This window comes from Parasteatoda tepidariorum, chromosome 4, assembly GCF_982258835.1.
Source record: "Parasteatoda tepidariorum strain Cologne lab strain chromosome 4, Ptep-v5.0, whole genome shotgun sequence".
Classification (NCBI taxonomy): Eukaryota; Metazoa; Arthropoda; class Arachnida; order Araneae; family Theridiidae; genus Parasteatoda; species Parasteatoda tepidariorum.
Window position 1 is genome coordinate 81,191,333 of NC_141758.1, and position 15,027 is coordinate 81,206,359.

General features: G+C 28.1%; 1 protein-coding gene across 1 annotated transcript in view; it reads left to right on the plus strand.

Annotated features, from left to right (window-relative positions):
• Positions 1 to 15,027, plus strand: part of LOC107446643 (guanylate cyclase 32E) — a 116,792-nt gene that overhangs the window by 87,657 nt on the left and 14,108 nt on the right. The window contains exons 9-16 of the mRNA XM_087161458.1: positions 81 to 180; positions 382 to 451; positions 3,036 to 3,153; positions 5,444 to 5,611; positions 6,393 to 6,497; positions 7,503 to 7,574; positions 8,260 to 8,425; positions 11,603 to 11,752. Of these exons, the coding sequence (XP_087017584.1) occupies positions 81 to 180; positions 382 to 451; positions 3,036 to 3,153; positions 5,444 to 5,611; positions 6,393 to 6,497; positions 7,503 to 7,574; positions 8,260 to 8,425; positions 11,603 to 11,752 (949 nt within the window). The remainder of the gene's footprint in view (positions 1 to 80; positions 181 to 381; positions 452 to 3,035; positions 3,154 to 5,443; positions 5,612 to 6,392; positions 6,498 to 7,502; positions 7,575 to 8,259; positions 8,426 to 11,602; positions 11,753 to 15,027) is intronic.

Below are 15,027 nucleotides of genomic sequence, written 5' to 3' on the forward strand. Positions count from 1 at the left end.
AGTTTAAATAACATATCTTACTAAGAGACGATTTCATCTTTAAAATTGAGGTTACAATTGGTAATTTTCTTTCCTTACAGTCTCTAAGATTAGAGAAGGAAATCAATTGGATTTCAGGATTGCCTCCTAAGAGTGAACCAATGTGTGGTTTCGATGGGGAAAATTGCGATAAAACTCCAGGTTAGCCAATTTTAAGTTTTAGAAAATGAAAAATTAGCATTATTTTCAAAACATTATTTATTAAAACATTGGTTGGTAATTAAAAATTATTTAGTGAATTAAAAATTAATTATTTTTATTTATAATTAGTATAAAAAAGCGATAGAGTTTGATAATGGAAGGATTTTTTCATTATTTTGTAATTCGTATTATTCCTTACAGACTTGAAAATATGGATTATGTATGGCGCATGTGTATTATTCCTAATTGTTCCCGTATTTCTCATTGTAAGGTAAGTTTTGTACAGGGTTTGACTAATATTTTATTTTATGTTTAATTAAAAATTTTAACTCTCTTACTAGAATTTTTCAATGTTAAATTTTTGTAAATGTATTACCTTATTATACAGTTTTTGACTCATTTCTGGTTAAAGGGAGATTTAAAATATTCATAATCTCCTTTGCGTCTTCTAATGCCGTTGTAAAACCGTTTCATGAACCATCAATAAACAGAGAGCTTGTCTCCCAATGAAATGATCCAGGTTCAAATTCCAGAGTAGACTAATTTATTTGAATTATGTTCCTGGCTCATACTGATTGCAGTGCTGACGTAAAATAGCCAACGAATCATGGATTTTAATTCCTTGCCGCTTGTTGCTTTCCTTTCCATGCAACACGATCAAAAGTTAGCTACATCCAAAAGTCTTCTACGAAGGCTAGTTTGTCCCAATTCTTCATCTTAGAATACCCTTGTCTTCAGGGTTTGGTTCAAAATTACGAGGTTACGGAGTTGAACATTTACAAACATAAACCAAAAAAAATGGGTTGGCTGCTTAGTGCAGGCTCTAAAATAAACTCATTCCAAACAATTTGACGTCAGAAATATTAGGAAATGTTCAGCGTAATCGCAATATTTGGTGCAAATTAATAAAACATTTTTCTCATTAAAAATAAGTTAAATTTTTGGAACTGATCTCTTCAATAATAATAATAAAGACGATAATAATAGTAATACTAATGGCGAATTAAAGACACAAAAATATTAGAAATATTTAAAAATTAATGCTGGTTTTTGTCAATGATAATCTATAATTATTTGTAATCATATGTAAACGGGTGTATGAAATAAGTGATGTGTTAAAAGACATAGTATCAATGCTCGACGGATAGGATTCAATTATTAAGTATGGGATACTATTAAGAATATGTAGGTAAAAATTTATGTGAATTGAAGAAATATAAGAACTATCAATTTTTTCCCTGCTCTTCGAAAACAATGCCCCATAACTCTTTTAATATAACATTTATATTCTCTAATTATTATTATCATCATACAAAACTTATTTGAATAAACTTAAGCACAAAAAACTATTATGTAGTTTCTGGTAATTTTTATAATAGTTAGATTAGTAAAATAAGAAATATTCATGTTAGAATTTCAAAATTATTATTATTATTTTTAAATGCGTAGTGCATTACTTGGAAGTTTCAATGGCTCTTAGTAAAATATAAGATAGTAATAAAATGTAGGGTTAAAGTTACGTTACTTGAATTATTTTAGTTCAGTCATTTTTTTTAATAAAACTACATTGTGTTCTATATATTGTAGGATCTGGACAATTTACCTTGACATATAGATTATATGAACGAATATATATATATATATATATATATATATATATATATATATATATATATATATATATATATATATATATATATATATATATATATATATATATATATATATATATATATATATATATATATATATATATATATATATATATATATAGTGTGTATATATATATATATATAAGTATATATATATATATATATTCGTTCATAATTGACACTACTCATTCAAAAATTCATAATTGAGATTTTTATATTTTTAGCATCTATGCATTATAAGCTACATATTACAAAAAAAAGTTTTTGCAGAAATTAATTTTGTTCTATCAGTTTTTTAAAAGTGTATTTTAGCTTTCATAACATTAGCAATAAAAAGAAAATAGTTATGAAGTCAATTTTTGATCGAAATTTATCGCTAACGTTGTGTTATATATATATGGATATATATTATATATTAAATAAGAAAGCAGAAGGAAAACCTATTGCTGTGACATGCTTTCCTCTCACGATTACTACGAAACGTTTCAATGGTTTTATCTCACGAGACAAAATTTTGTTAAGTAAAAAATTTTATAAGCATACCAATACTTAAAAATTTTTAAGTATTGGTATGCAGGGTATAAAATATTTCTTGAACCATCACTGTTTCATGTAAATTCCCATAATCATTTTTTTTAAACTTATGTCTCCTTTACATAACAAATTCTCTATTTTCCCTACTCTTATGAAAAATGACAATACATATTTTTCTTATTGTTGGACAATAGAAATAGAAAACTCGTTCTACTATATTTCTTCCTGGAATCACTTTTGAAGATATTTGACAAAGAGCTTTTGAACACGCTTGACAAAGAACTTTTGTCCATAAAATACTTATAACTCCAGAAAGTGTAAATCTGAATCCATACCTTTTCTTCATAAAATCCTACTGAGAAAATAGATAAAATGTATGTTATATTATAGAAATCAAAAATAAAGCAACCTAATCCATCTCTAATGTATGATGAAAGTGCATATAAGGAATCGTAAAAAAATTATAGCTTTTACGTTTACAATAAACAAGCATTATTAATATCTTTACTCGTATTTTTTAAAATTGTCTTAAGGAAATCAAGTAATTTTTAAAATTTATTCAAACATGTCTTTTATTATTTTCTAAATATTATGATTAAAGATTCTATACTTCTTTTAAGTTGAATCAAGCTTGTCTTAAGTTTTCAATTATTTTATTTTTTACTACAGACACTATAGATATGAAACCAAGTTAGCCTGCTTACTGTGGAAGATAGACATGAGAGATGTTCTTGTTGTTAAATGCGATGAAAATGGAGAGTTGCCCAAACTAAAAAATAATTTGTTGGTAAGTGTACTTAAATAGTTAAATTCATTAGAAATTTTTGATTAAAAAAACAATGAATAAATTGCGTATTAAAAATGTAAAGAAATTTAAAGTATCTTCTGAAATAACATTTGAAAAGACAGTAACATCTCTATTGAAATTGCTGCTGTAGAGAATCTTAATTCAAATTAATATAAGGTATTGAGTTTAAAAAATTGATCAATCCAGTTTTATTTTTCTCTCATCTTGAAATAAAAGATCAACAAGACTGCTGTTTTTATGGAAATGTTATTGTTGAAAGAAATCAAAGTTTTTATGATGATTTTTGAAAATATTATTCAAAGCTAGTTTCAATATGAATTTATTTTGACTAAATCTTTTTTATAAAATAAATTCAGATTCTCGTAGCACTTAAAATTTAATTTTTTAAACATAACATTTAAATAAATTATTAAAAAACTATATTAAAATATTTAAAAGTAGTTTTGAAATATTTTAAGAGGAAAAAATTGGGTTGGGCGAAGAAATTTTTACTACAGCTATCAACCGTTTTTCAATTGAATCGCTGGAAGAGGTTTTAGAATTGGTGCTGTAAATAAAACTAGTACAAGAAATAAAGTTCAGAAAAGAACCTAAAAACGTTTTTTCAAGGTATTTAATTTGTTGCCAAGAGCATCTCAAAATTCTTTAAGCTATTTGGGCAATAAATTATTGTCAACGAAAAGAATGTGACAGCGGGGCAGCTGTCACTTCGGGGTTATTAAAAATTGAAGGGCTGCATGAAAGTGTTTTTCATCGTTGATCAATGTTTTGTTGAATCACGTTTTTATCTTGGAATTCTTCGTTTAGATACCCAGAATTGGTTGCCTAGGAATTTAACATTCTGAGATTCTTTTTTCAAACACCAGATTTTTTTTAAAAAAGTATCGATAATCTCCAATCCATGAAATATAAGTTTGACTGCCACATTTATGTAAAATTGTTAATGGAATTCTTTACTAAAGATTTCATATGACCTCTTTTTAAGTATTAGTAATAATAGAAATTGAACACAGTGTGGTTCCTTTTTTTAAATCTCAAGTTTCTGCTTACAAATACATTACATCCATTTAATGATAAATAAATCAAGATGCCACATTTATGGAAATTAGCCATCGGAATTCTTAACTAAATATTTCGTAAATGCCAAGAAAACTGTATAATCCATTTATACAATAGGCTATTTCATACCTCATCTTATATCATATGCTATACATATATTTACATGCAATAATAAAAATTCTTCATAAAAAAAATCTCTTTTAGTATATTAATGAGATTTCGCACTTTTGCGTTAGCTTCCATACGCTTTCGTACGTAAGACTGAAGCAACTGTGCCTACTCATGCTTACGTTATGTTGGCTTGACTTGTTGATTTGTTGGCTACAAAAACAACAAGCTGTTTATAGCTGTTAAATGTTGTTTTCTGTTCAAGCCGAAGTTCGAACAAAAAATGTGGAAATGTAATACGAATCTGAAGATTGATGAAATTTAGACATGAATCGTGTGATCTAGCAACAATTCGTTTATTCAATAAAAAATAGTTTCATTGGTTTTTTTTTAAACATTATGGTTGTCTAGTTGCACTAGTTCCAAAAGAAACTAGATATATTTTAGCTAATTTAAGGTTATAAATTATATATATTTTAACTATACAATTTAGTTAATGACAAGTTAAATAATTAATACAAGTTCAATATTTTTTAAAACATTAATAAAATAATAATAATAATAATAAGAGATGAATTCTGAGATTCTTTATCGCAGAATTCACTTCAAAATTTTTTTCTGCTCCCAGAATTGTAGTTTTACGTAGAGAAAAGCATCTTGAACCGCATATCATAGCTTTAAGGAGATAGTCTACGTTCATTGTAAATCTTTGTTTTGATTTTCTGTTTAAACTTAAAATGATATTCTACTACGTTAGCGTTTTTAACTTGCGGATATTTGCAAAATCTCATAATTTCACTTACATAAGTTTAATATTTTTCCTCGGGCCCATGAGCGCTAGAAGTGCGCATGCGCAGTAGCTTGAAATTTTTCGTTCGGGAGAGTACGGAAAACTAACCTAAATTTGCGAAATGTCCCAATTTCCTTATTAAAGTTATTTCTTGAGCAATTTTCGGGAAAACCTGCAAAAACGATAAACCTCATGCTGATTATTTAGTGCGAAATGTTGCGATAAGCTTAAACTATTACTCAAAGCATCGATTTTTTAAAAGTAAAATATAAAGGATAGTTTAAATTTATAAGAGTCAGTGTCTTCTTTTAGGACATGGAAAATGAAAGTGAAGTTCTTACGCAAAAAGCAGATGACATCATTTTGTGGGATCGACATCAATACAGAGTTGGTTGTTACAAGCAAAATGCTGTTTATATTTATCACGTCTATAAGAAAAACATAGATCTTACCAGAACTCTCAGGAAAGAAATGATACAGGTGATGTTTTGTTATTAATAGTATTTTGTACACTTACACTTTTTAATCCATGTAAGCTAAAAGATAGGACTGATGTTGTAATTATCACTCTAAAGTTTGAAAAAATCTTAAAAGGAAAACATGGAACAATAGGATCGTAATTTTATTAGGGAAAGAAATCGAATGGATTATCAATTGAATGAAGAGGACTTAAATCAATTTTCAAAATCCTTTTTGTTCTGTAGTTATTGGGAAATTCTTTGAATATCTTTATTGCGTTTTTGTTCAAATATTATTTAATCATAATACAAATAAAGATTTTCTAAAAATTATTTTTGGCATGGGATTATTTTCAAACAAGCTAGCTGTATTAATAGTTGCGCAGATTGAGCCTATCATTGATATCTTAGGAATCAAAAATATGAATCTGAAAAAGGTAATCCAAATGGGGGGATGAAAATATTTCAATAGTCATTTTAGAATAATATTAATTATAATTTCAAACCTGATATAACTTAAACTATCGCTTCTTTAATTAAAGAGTATATTTTAGTAGGCTCTTCAAATTATGAAAATTAAAATTAAAAAATTCAAAGATTAGATCAAATGTCTTCAGAGAGGGTTGAGATTTTATTTAACGTGGTGGTGGAGCAATGCTTTCATATTCCATCAAACTACTCATAATTCAAAGCGTATAATTCCTTTAAGTGTAATTCTTGCAAAATTTGTTTAGTGTTGCATTATTGAAAATGAGAGTCGCATGTTAAACATATTGCTTGTTAAAAAAAAAAATCTTTCGCAGATTAGGGAAATGCGCCATGAAAACATCAACCCTTTTATAGGAGCATGTACAGAGCCTCCAAACATCTGCATACTGGCTAATTATTGCATGAGGGGAAGTCTACAAGTAAGAACTTAAAAAAATGATATGTCAATATTTTATTGCAATCTTATTAATAAAAAGCTTTTATTATACTAAATCGAATCTTTCTCAGTCTTTTTAAACTGCTGTACTAATAAAAAAAGAATATATATGAAATTAGTGTAAATAGATACTACTAACTGCTCTCTATGGGAATTTGCTACCAAATAACACAGACAAAATAATAATAATTTTTTGAGGGAAAAATATTTTTATAAAAATGAATAAATTGCAATAAATTGAGTTAACTAAACTAAATTAAAATCAGAATTGTGACAGCACATGTTGGGCCAAGGTCTTCTGTGCTCAATCCAGTTTTATTTATCTTGGGTGCAGGAGCAGGTGTTCCAGTTGCGTGGTCAGCAACAGAACGCGGAATCTCCAGTGCTTAGTACCAAAGCACGTTTGATACTCATTTTAGTGATCAAGTGAATGGATAAATTGCTAAGCAAACCCTGGTCAAGAATTGAGCGTGTTCACGGGAGTGCGACGCATTAACACGCAGCCACTGGGCTACGTGGTAAAATATAATGCTGATATTATAGAAATAGATTTTTTGCTCGTCAAAAAGACAGGCAAGTACTTATAAGAAATTGAATTTCTTTTTCCAATTTATATCTATCCTTCAAAATTTTATTACCTAAAACTCTATGTTGCTTCTACAGTGCATCAAGTGCTTATACTAATGAACCAAAAGTTACAAACCACTTCTTCTTCGGATAATCCGAGTCTTATTGCATAAAAATTGTAAAATGACAACTAAATCCTACGTGTACTAGAATTTTTCATTGGTGGAAACACTCGATAAAAAATCACGGACTTGTTTATATGTAGGTCGCACTATATTTAATAAATTTTCTTAAATGCTAGATAATTCTATTCTTTAATAAAGATTTCGTGTTTTTGGACTTATAATTTTTTTGAGGTTACTTCATACTTTTTTCTCCACATTTTTCCTATTTATTTATTTAATTATTGGTATATTTTAAGGACGTACTTCAGAATAAGGATCTGCGCCTGGATATAACATTTAAAGGTTCTTTAGTGGTGGATCTTATAAAGGTAAATTATCGTTATTTCTAAAAAATTCGCTTCGTTAAAATTTTCTTTTTCTTATAATTTTTTCTTACATTTTTAATAAGCTTTGAAAAGGGAAACTAAAGTTCGTGACATTTTCAAACATCTTAATAACTCGATTAACAGTGGCTATTATTTTTACTATTATTTTAACCGTGTACCGTATATGTGGCTATTATTTTACCGTATCCCTCAGAGCGATAGAAATAATTAAATATTCAGAAACATGAAACAACTTTTTCGAAGAAAACAAAATGAATATTTTTGTCTAAACAGTCTATAATATTTTCTCTTTAACAGATTTTCTTTGTAATAATGCCTAAAAAATAATGTTCGCTTATTTGTATCGAAATGCTCTAAAAATCATAAATTGCATATAACCTACACCCTGTTTTCAAGGTTGAGATATAAAAAATTTTTGTATTTTTTTATTGTTATAAAACAAAATTTATCATTTACAATTAGCTTAATCTTAACTATTTAGCTTAATTTTACCACATATTTTAACAACAACACAGCCACACTAATTTGATTTATTCGTTTTTGGAATTTTATTAAGAAGTTTCAAATTTGAAAACGAACTTGAGAAACTTACCATAGCAACATTGCGCATCTTTCCAATTGAATGAAATTAACTGGTTTTAAAAATAGTTGTCCTTAATTGTTGCAGGGCATTATTTATATCCATGAGAGCGATATCATTTCTCATGGAAATCTGAAATCTTCAAATTGTGTGATCGACAGCAGATGGATGTTGAAAATCACTGATTTTGGGTTACACGAGTTTAAAGGTCATCAGGATCCTCCACCAGAAGTCGAAGAGATAAGATCAAAATGTAGGTTCCTTTATGTCTGATTTAGATATTAAAAATATATTTAGTAATTCTAAAAAACATATTACGGAAAGTGTAAAAATATATATAAAATATAGATTAAGTCTGATTACTGATAATGATTAGTAAAGGACAGATTAATGCAAATTTAAAATGTAAATTGATATGTTTCCATGAATATAAAATTAAAAATACTTCTCTTTAGTACTCGCACATATATTCTATCAATTAAAAAATATATCTAAATATCAAGGTTCGTATTTTTTTTCCGGGGGGTACGTGGTTAGTTTTTCACTATTACGATATTTCTCAAGTAATATATTTTATTTCATTTAATAATAAATAAATATGCTGTAGAACAGTTTGCATCTTATCAATGTTCTATTTATTGAATACAAAAATAAATTAATTAAATGAAAGATAATAACAGAGAGATTTTGTTTAGAGTTTGTATTATGTTAATAATAACGCTGACCTTATTATACAATTTGTATACACCATGAAGCATGATTAGCGTTAGTGTTATGGGAAACAGGATTGCTATCCCGTATTTCTTTAACATTACAATAAATTAACGGAACAGAACAAAGAGCATTACACTAATATAGAAATTTCTCGGTTAAAATGGTAAAATAACAATATATTTAAATGTTATTGTTCCATATTCAAACAAAACAGTCAAATAAACATAAATAAGATGGTATTCAAAGTGTTAACTTTGAGAAAAATGGCTTTTTAACTGATTTCACCTAATACAGTTAAACAACCAGAATTTTATCGCTCTAACAAGGCCCAACTAATAATGCTACTTAGATCCTTGCAGTTGGGTAGGGGAGAGTGGGGTCAATTGTAACATTCTTTACTTAGGGGAGAGTCGGGTAGCCCCGCTCACTTAAGGAGTATTGCTTATATTTCTGTATAATACTGAGTAATAATCAACATTTTTGTATGTTTCTATCGTTTTATCATCTAATTAAATAATGCAAAAAGAATAAATCAAAAAAAGAATAGTTAAACTTAAAAAAATAGAAATTTAAAAAAACATGTTTTTCAGCTCTTTTCAAAATGTGTCGGGTAGCCCCTCCCAGTTACAAAAATTCTGTTTTTTGACTGTTTTTTCAGGTGTAAATGAGAATGACCAATGTATTGACAGTAGATGAACCTCATTTATCATTTTTATCACAAAATTATTTTATTTATTACATATTTATATACTTTTAGTGAATTCTTTCATTTAATAACAACAAATGTCATACTTTTTATCATTATTAATGTATATTAATATGTTATAATATTAATATATATTTGTATTAAATAATTAAATTTTTTAATAATTTAAGTAACAATAGTTAATACAATGGTTAAAACAATAGTTGATTTTCAATATAAACTTATTTGGTTGATCTCTTCTTATAAATTTAATATAAAATACTAGTTATAAAATTACAAATTCACTTTGTATTTTGATTGCATTCAAATGCTTCTGTAGACTGATTCGCTCGCAAATAAGTGAAAATAAATAAGTAAGCGAATAGCTTATCATAATATTTATGATTTCTTGATATTAAATTTAATTTGGATATATCAATTACATTTTAAAAATATTGAATTTTTCATTTTTAAATATATAAATTTATGTTTCATATAATATTAAAACATATATTAGTTTCTAAAAATGCATATAACATTCAAATTTGAAGCAATAAAATAATAATCTTCGCAACCGTACATTTATCGACGAAATAAAATTGGGCGGTGATATCCGACATTCATGTGAGCGGGGCTACCCGAAATCCAATTTTTTTGTAAATTTGTCATTACTCGAACAATTTTTTACATACAAACTTCTTTCTTTATGCAAATTAAACTTAAGACTACATACTTTAATGCTGTATGTATAGAAAAAATTATTTTTTTAGTATTAAAATGAAGTTTAATCGAAACATTCAACCATTTTTTCTTAATTTCATGACTACTGTATTCTATTTTCAAAACTATTGCTTACCATGTTACCAGCTGCATAAATACTTGAAACTTTGAAAATAATCTTTTTTTAATATAACAATTAATGTCCGATGGCCCATTGACTTGAAAAAATATTCTATACATATGAAATTGACAGTGGGCGGGGGTACCCGCTGGGCGGGGCTACCCGACTCTCCCCTAACTATTTTTAACTAACAAAAAATCCAATATATTATTAGTATTAATTGACAGACGAGTAAAGTAGACTATCCTCTACTAGAAAAAAAAAATACCTAATTTTAAATGTTATTATATTAGTTATTAACAATTTTTGACAGTCGTGTACTTGTTACAATTGTCCCCACTTACGGGGTCAATTGTAACAGATAATAAATTCAACTAAAACATAGTTAATTATACATATTATCATAGTTGTGATATATTTTTTTATCGATCAAAATAGTAGTGATATTTTAGGAGTAAGAACAATAATGAGCAGACACCTAAAGGGTTAAACTCTCAACTTTTAATTTATGCTGTGAAAGGGGACAAATAAATAATGCACATGCAACATAATATAAATTATATAGGAAACTATTGTTGGTTCTTAAAAAGTTAAGCAATGGTTTGTAAACATAAGATTATTTATTTTCAGCTGTTACAATCGTCCCTTTACTTATTGTTACAATCGTCCCCAAGACGCCATTTCAGCTTCATTTGTTAAAAACAATGCTAGTTAATTAACAAAACTAATCTTTTTTTTTAAAATGTTAATTAAGATGTCCACTTACATATTCGGTAAATAATTTTTATTTGTTTAAACAAAAATACTTTGCTACAATATAATATTCTAGTACCAAAAAGAGTACTTACGTAGCGTGAAAATATCTTTTTTGATGTAACTCTTTCAAAAGTACATAAAAATGGTTGCCATCAATGGTGTACACGTAGATTTATTAAATACACCTTGTGCGCCACCTAGGAACCAAATCTAGAACCCGACACTCGAAATTTTTGCTCTGTTACAATTGTACCCTGTTACAATTGACCCCACTCTCCACTACATATTACAGCCGAGATGGCTATAATATGTACCCAATAATACGTATTACTTTTACATTTAACTTTCGTTACAAGTAGCAAAAGTAAAAATGTTGCCATGTATGGTGTGTATAAATTTTTCAATATGCGCGTTTTTTTTTTCCTTCTTTCCAGCTCTCCTTTGGCGTGCTCCTGAGTTGTTGAGAATGATCAATCCTCCATCCAGAGGCTCCCAGAAAGGAGATGTTTTCTCATTTGCCATCATTTTATTCGAAATATTTGGCAGAAACGGTCCTTGGGGAAAACCGGAACCATCCATCAAGTGTAATCTTTCTTTTCATACAACTTCAAAAAAATCTAAACACTAGACTAAGATTATTTATAATAGAAATCCATATAATAGAAATATCTCTTTAGAATAGGGAAAATCGTCCAATTGGAATCGTTAGAAAGTGGATAAATATCCTTGATTATTAACATGTCTTACGAATCATAAATGCTTATGTTCTAGTTGAACTCAATAATGAAATCTTCGAATTTTGTGAAAGAAATTTTCGTGTCACGCTCCTTTAATTTTGATTTTAGAAATATGATCTAATATGGAAAAAATAAAGTTTCGAGTATAAAACTTTCTAACAAACATTTTTTTTCCTTCACGAAAATTTTCACACTGTATACAATTTTATATTTTAAGGGTATCGAATTCCATCTGGTCAAAATTAGATTACATGCGCTTTTGAGTATTTATATTTTAATAACAATTTATAAAGTTCGAAATAAAAATCAAGCATTTTGACTTATTATTAATTATTAAAATCTTATTTCGTTTTTTTTTTTTGAATTTGCTTAAGTCAGTTTCATTATTTCATTATATTTTAATTAAGTAACGTATAACATAAATTATTTCAATATAATTCAGGAGATATTATTAGGTTAACACCTCAGATGTTAGAAATTCAAGCAGCAGATCAAAAGTTATTCTTATCAATTTTAATTTTGATTTTGAAACCTAAATAGTAAGATAAAAAGAAATTTTATCTGAAAACAATATTTTTAAGCTGTTAAAAGTTTCGAACAAAATTTAGACAACATCAGTGGAAAGCCTGGCGCATTTATGTCAATATACTCAGAAGAGCAATTTAAATTGAAGATTAACACTGCTTTGGAAAATGTGTTGCATGACGAATTATATCGGCACACATGAAGGTAATGTGGTTACTGCGATTATGGTTAATACTGTGGGTTGTTAGTCGAATATTAAATTGTACAATTAAGCAAATACTTTTGATCACGGGCAAATAATAGAAGTTCGATGGACGGGTCGTTCAATTTCCGAAAGAGTAAAAAAAACTAATATTTATTGGCCGGCAGTTTCAATAGTGTACCGAGAATGCAAGAAAGGTGAAAAAACAAGCTAGTGATCAGGAGAACTACGAAGGATAAATTAACCTTGAACATATTGTATAAAACATATAAAATCAAAAATTAGCTGAAATTGCATTCTACTAATTGGCAACAACTTATACTAGCTATATATTCAGTTATTATAGCGCCCTTACGACCTCATAAAAAACAATTTGCCTAGCATTGTATATCCCGAATTCAATTGTTCTTCAGTGTGAAAGTTAAGTTTAAAGTAATAAAAATACCGAGCAAAACTGGGTGGTACAGGGTTTTTCTATTTCCTTTCCTTTCTGTTTCCTCAAGTACCCTAGTCCGGGCCACTTTTACTCTTTGATTCATGGTGTTGCCATAAATCATGGGTGTCAAACTCAAACGCTAACTTGGGCCAAATAAACAATGCTTGACTTTAGGTGGGCCGCAAAAAAAACCAGTGTTCATAGAAACAAATATTTTTATTTTGAATAGTACATTGTAATAAACAGATATAAAGTAAAATTATTGTTTGATATTTGACATCTGTTCACAACTACTATCCTTCCTATTTCAGGAGAAATTTTATTTGCCGAGACTACTTTCAAAGTTGACCCAACGTGAGCGTTATTAATACGGTTTTGGCCAGGAGATTTATTTCCATTCATAACAGAAAATAATTGCTCGCACTGATAAGTACTTCCAAACATGGAAATAATTTCATATGCGAATTTTCGAGTATTTTCAAACCAAGCATGTAAATATATGTAAAATTCAGGCACACTCACTTCAATGAATTTTGCCTTCAAATTTAAGTCGCCCTGAATCTCAATCACTTCCATTTGCATATTACTGGGTACTGAGTCTATATTTATTGAGAAAATCGAAGAAAACAAGCGAAATTTGTCTTCCAAAGAATTAAAATCCTTGTTTCAAACCTTGCTTCAAATTCTGTTCTAAGATTTGAAATTTTTTCTGCGTATTTTTGATACGATGCATTATCCCTGGAATGGCAGGTGCCGCAAGCCAATTAGAATTTTACATTTTCAAGCGCACAATTTAAAATGATCCGTATTGTTTATAAATAAAGTATATTATAATTTTAAATGCTAGTTTCCTTTCTAATTGACATTTCTATTTCATTTTTACTTTGTGTCGAATATATTGACTGGGCCGCACAAATGTTCATCTCGGGCCGCAACTTTGACACCCCTGCCATAAATCATCAACAAGGACTTTTTTTAAAAAAAATTTGTCTATCTATTTTAACTGAAGTGTCAGTCATGAACATATATGGACGTACTTTTACTTTCGTTACTTGTACCGCCGGTACAAGTAAAAAGTACGTACTTTTACTTGTACTTCGTTACTTTTTAAATTTAGTACTTTTACTTGTACTTTCGTTACTTTTTTAGGGAAAAAGTACAAGTATTTGTAACGGAAATGTCGAATGAAATCGTTACTTTTTTCTAAAACTCGGTAAGCTTTTTTAAAAAAAAAATTTAAAAAAATAATTTTAAAAAATGCTTATGTTTTTTTAATTTATAAAATTAATGTGCAATATATATGCATTCAAAGCTAACTTCGTGTTTAAATACCTTGACCTTTTAAAATTGTCATTCCTGAAAGGGAAAAGACGGCTCTTTTGAAGAAGAGCTTCATAGTAACATTATTAAAACAACAGTTTGTAAACCTTTAAACAAAGCTCTTTTAGATGGCGTGCGCGAAAGGTTTCGCGATGTGAAATCGCAGGACCTTTATTGCACGATTTATTGTTTGCTGCATGTTTGGTACCTTGAATCAAATTTAATTGGTTGGAAGAAAAAACTAGGCAGGAGGCTACACAAAATTGGAAAGAATTGTCCAAGATGAGCATCCTGCTATAACTAATAACGAAACAATAAAAACGAGGATTTTAAATTTTCTAAAGCTGAAAACATCGAGGCAATCACCAGCGACAGAAGAATTTATGGCATACATGAGCTTCTAGTGCTCCCGTGGAGCGCTTATTCAGCGTGGCTAAGCACGTTCTGAAAAATTCTCGCAGCAGACTCAGTGACATCACTTTCGAAATGCAATTATTTCGCAAAATGAATAAAAATATTAATTAGCAGATTATTTTAATTCATTTTCGAGTTTTATGCATTTATTTAATACATTTTAAATAAAAAATGTTGGATTTTGTTATTACGTTTTTCAATTTTCTTTTTGAACTCACTAATAAT